The 4,903-nt window shown below is 36.2% G+C and overlaps 1 protein-coding gene across 1 annotated transcript; it reads left to right on the top strand.

Annotated features, from left to right (window-relative positions):
* The first annotated feature begins 2,505 nt into the window (after positions 1-2,505).
* LOC137732880 (flavonol 3-O-glucosyltransferase F3GT2-like) lies at positions 2,506-4,388 on the top strand. Its single transcript, XM_068472137.1, has 2 exons — positions 2,506-2,995; positions 3,448-4,388. Exons 1-2 carry the CDS (start codon positions 2,506-2,508, stop codon positions 4,386-4,388), a joined length of 1,431 nt encoding a protein of 476 aa, XP_068328238.1.
* Positions 4,389-4,903: the final 515 nt, after the last annotated feature.

Consider the following 4,903-nt stretch of genomic DNA (forward strand, 5'->3'; position numbering starts at 1 on the left):
TTAGGAATATCGAAATCAATTCCATCATCAGTCTTTGAAATTCTCTCTGCCATTTTCTGGTTTTGTTTTTAGACCTTCATCAAGCTTTCATAGAAGCATATCAAATATTCCCATACCCTAACAAGTTTTAGTCTTACTAACATTAGTTTGTAATTTGCAGTTTATACATACTATTGTTTTATTCCGGATTTTGATTTCTTTCTTCTCTGATTAACGAGCATTCTGTATCAAGTATGGATGTCATGCATTAGGGAATTCGGGTCTCCCTAATTGGTTATTTGTGTCTGCACAACAAGTAATTTGTTCACCTTCTAGCAACACATGATGTGCTCTTATTCAGTTACCTTTCAACCGTTAAATGAAGCACACCCACACATAGATATTAATCTTAAACAAAGTGCATTGTAGAGAGTGGACATATAAACCGCCATCCACACGTTTAAGAATAGAAGAACGGGTTAATCAATTATTATCTACCCACAAATCATGCAAAAAGGGAGAGAAAATCGATGAAATTTTCCGAAGGTTGAATTTTTGAATTGGTGAATACTTCAATCACCATCCTTATATTCTTCTTTCTTTGCAGAATTACGAAGAATGATGGGGCCTCTAGAGTGTAACTGCAAGCTCCGCAAAAGTTTGAATCACTTTGTTGGTGATTCCATTAGGTGCGTGCACTCTTATTCCAGCAAACATTGCGAAAGGACACGAAAACAGAAAAAATAAAGGGAAATGGACAATTTGAAAGCATTCAAATTGAGTAATTTTGCGCCTCCTTAGGTAAAGCAACAAAAATTGACAAGGTAGACTATTTGACTGGAAGTTGCTCAAAAAATTTTCTTCCCACCCATGTTAATGGTATATGATATGTGTAATGTACTTTGTTTTGTGTTTGCATCATTATCCTTACTCTCAAATTAATTGCCACTCATTTGATGGTCATATGAGAAAGGTTTCATTTGATGCCAACATTGTAGTTCGTCCAGCCTAACATATTTCCAAATGTTATTCATCCAATAGTTCTGGAAGCAATTTTTACATCCCGTTAATCCATTGTTTGTTTTGTTTGGTGATTGCTTTGGCCATGGTATCAATTAATGAACTAATCTTCTAACAAATTGTGTAATACAAGCATACTTTTGAAAAACAAATATAGTTGAGATAATAAAAAAAAAAAAAAAAGGAAAAACAAATAGAGGACATCATTTAGTCGTCATATAGGAAAAGACTGCCCATTCATATACTCTAAGGTTCTTCTTCCTTTTATCATTTCCATTTGGTAGATACCGTATCATGCTTTAGAATTTGAAAAAACAGAGCAAAGATTCTGTACATTTGAGAACTCTTTTTTATTTATTGTGTTAATATTATTGTAGACAAAAGCATTATAGTATGTAGTTACTGTAAATTCTTCTTCGAAGAGGTTCTTCTTTCTATTGTTTAGATTTTTGGTAACAAAAGCTAATTTAAACAGCTCCAAATGTCAACGAAATGCAAAGTCAAGGGTTTTACATTTGATATTATCTTTGATTGAGCTTCTGGTCTCTCTAATTGGATATGACTATCTTTTTTACTTTTTGTCAATGTACGTATTTTAAATACTACAAACAATTTACAATTCAACTCATATTTTCATTTCAAACACTTCCCAGCTATGGAAACAAGCATTAATGTTGTGGCGGATTTGAATTGACACAGCAGTTTCATGTGGAATGGGAAAGTGTGACATATATGTCAAAGAAAATAGTAGATATTACGCTACGAAGCCACATGCCCTATGAACTCATCTTTAGCAACTTTTAATAAGATAAAATATTCAAATAGATTTGATAGAAGTGATTCGAATATGTGGTACTGTAAGAAAAAGATGATGGATATGTATTCTTAGTCTTTAGCTTAATGTCATATAGATTAATTGTTTAGTTTGTTCTCTAACACTATTATTTGGTTTTTACTCCATTTCTTCTTTTATTTATTACTAATCTCCAAGAATGCTTTTGTGCGTATAATGAGACTTTCTTTTATCACGCATTTTACGCACGATTTAATTATGTTTTATTTTCTTTTATTTGTAACTGTATGTTGTATTTTATTTTTAGGACGCGGTATGAGAAAGAAAATAGTTAACAAAACACATCTTATGGGGCCGCTAAAAAAAATATTTTGCATGCGCGTTAGTATGTGCGGAGAGGCAAGTAAGAATTTAATAAAGGGGACAAAACCTCAAAAGGTTTTTTCCCGAATTTCCCGTTCTAGAATCTCTCCGTAAAAGTAACCAACTAATAACCATTTTCCAAGCTGCCCAAAAGATAAAACTAACCCATTTCCAAACCTGCAAAAACGAAAGAAAACCTCATGTTTCTGATTTCCGTTGTCCGCAGCTAATTAACTTCCTCTTGTTTCCCACAAACAAAATATAATACCATCACAACTGCATTACATGCACAAGCTTGCAGAACACAAAAAAGTAAGATCTGACATATTGTACGCATCACAATGCCATTAATGAGTAACAAATCTTGTAGTCAGCATGTTGCCGTCTTAGTCTTTCCGTTTGCATCCCATCCCAGCCCACTTCTCCTTTTTGTACGTATGATTTCGGCGGTAGCCCCTGATGTGAAGTTTTCATTCTTCAGCCTAGCTAAATCTAATAGCTCCCTCTTCACAAAATGTAACATTAAGGGCTTTGACAATATAAAGCCTTACGACGTATGGGATGGCTTACCAGAAAGTTATGTGTTTTCTGGGAACCCTCTGGAGCCAATTGACTTTTTTCTTAAGGCAGCACCAGGCAGCTTTAAGAAAGGTATCGCAGAGGCTGAGGCTGAGATAGGGCACAAAGTAGGCTGTTTGATATCGGATGCGTTCCTTTGGTTTGCTTGTGACATGGCAGAGGAAATGCAGATCCCTTGGGTACCCTTGTGGACTTCTGGACAACGCCCTCTGTTTATTCATGTTGCTAACGATGTGATTAAAGAAAAATTGGGAGCTAGTGGTAAGAAATTTTATTTCACAGCAGAACATTTTAAAGCAGTTTGCAGTTACATATATTTGATTATTACACATGAACATATTTAATACACAGAAATATATTCACAGTCTATATACTGAAGAAAATTGAGGTCCAAACATAAAATCAATTGACAATGTGGAGAATAACCTAACTACTTAAAAGCACTTGCAATGTCCCTCCTTTCTCACATGTATGATTCACTCTCAAGTTCCACCATAAAACCAATTGACAATGGGAAGTGCCCAAACTACTTATGAGCACATGCAAGGTGCCTCCTTTCTCATGTGGGATTCACTCTCAACATATTAAACTGAAAAAATGGTTAGATACGTGAAGCATATTAAGTTGAGACTTGAGATGCAATCATCAAAGTTTCAAAACAATATTTACAATATATCTGAACCTTATTTACTTGTGTTTCTTTTTCTTGGCAGGGGACAAAGATCAAACCCTTGAATTCCTTCCTGGATTTTCAGCATTCCTTGCATCCGACTTACCTGGTGGAATAACAACAGAAAATTTAGGATCCCCAATTGCAGTTATGATGCATAAAATGGGACTCAAGCTACCAAAGGCAACTGCAGTTGCCATAAATTCTTTTCAAGACTTAGATCTCGAAGTTGCTTTTGAGCTCAAGAAAAAGTTTCATAAATTTCTCCATGTTGGACCCTTAACCCTAACACCACCACTACCACCAAAAATTTCGGAGGACAACGGATGCTTGGAGTGGTTAGGTAACCATAAGCCTGCATCCGTAGCGTACATTAGCTTCGGAAGTGTAGCAGCACTGCCGCCGCATGAGCTAGCAGCATTAGCTGAAGCCCTAGAGGAAGGCGGATTTCCATTCATTTGGTCATTTAGGGGAAACGAAAAAGATTTCCCTGAGGGATTCCTTGAACGAACAAAACAAAATGGAAACGGGAAAGTAGTACCATGGGCTTCCCAAACTCAAATACTAAACAATGCCTGCCTCGGAGTTTTTGTGACGCATTGTGGTTGGAACTCAATTTTGGAGAGCATAACCGGTGGCGTGCCAATGATATGCAGGCCTTTTAAGGCTGATCAGCCACTAAACATGAGGACTCTAGAGGCTGTGTGGAAGATTGGGGTGGGGGTCGAGGGAGGAGTTGTGACAAAAAGTGGAGCAATGAAGGCATTGCAGTTATGTTTATCAAGTAAAGAAGGAAAGGAAATGAGAGAAAGGATTAGCGTGTTCAAAGAGTTTGCTGAAGAGGCTGTTAAATCGTATGGTCGTACAACTGAAGATTTAAACGCTTTGGTAAACGAAATAATATGTAGACCAAGCAAGCCTAAGTGGTTGGAGTGGGCTGAGGGTTTGAGGAGTTGGGGTGGGTTTTGGCAGCCGGCGGTTTAATCACATTTTCTTCCGGTGTAGTTTTCTGGTATCAGCTATTGTTCTTAGTCCCATGGCCTACGCTAATTAATGCACGAATAGCTTCCCTTTTTTTTTCTTTTTCGTGAATAGGGAACCTTTCATTGATGATTAATGATTTGTCCTCGTACCTATTTTTGTAAATCAAACCAAAACAACATATGATTAAACAGAGCTGTGTAAGCGAAGAAAAAACATATGTGATTAACAGAGCTGTGTAAGCGAAGAAAAACCATGTGATTATCATTTCGCATCATGAGAAAAACGGATACCAAGTTGTGAGATGAAAAGGCCCCACTGAAACCATTCCGTAAAAATCTATAGAGAGGAAATCAGGCGAAAGAGATTGGTATTTACATCCACGCTGTATAGATAGGAAATCACAAAATTACTTATTTTAAACTTTATGTAAACTTATGTGAACTTTATGTAAACTTATGTAAACTTTATGTAAACTTGATTAGTTCAAACTTTTTAATTTTTTCAGTTTGAACTTC

The sequence above is a fragment of the Pyrus communis genome, chromosome 4, assembly GCF_963583255.1.
Source record: "Pyrus communis chromosome 4, drPyrComm1.1, whole genome shotgun sequence".
Lineage (NCBI taxonomy): Eukaryota > Viridiplantae > Streptophyta > Magnoliopsida > Rosales > Rosaceae > Pyrus > Pyrus communis.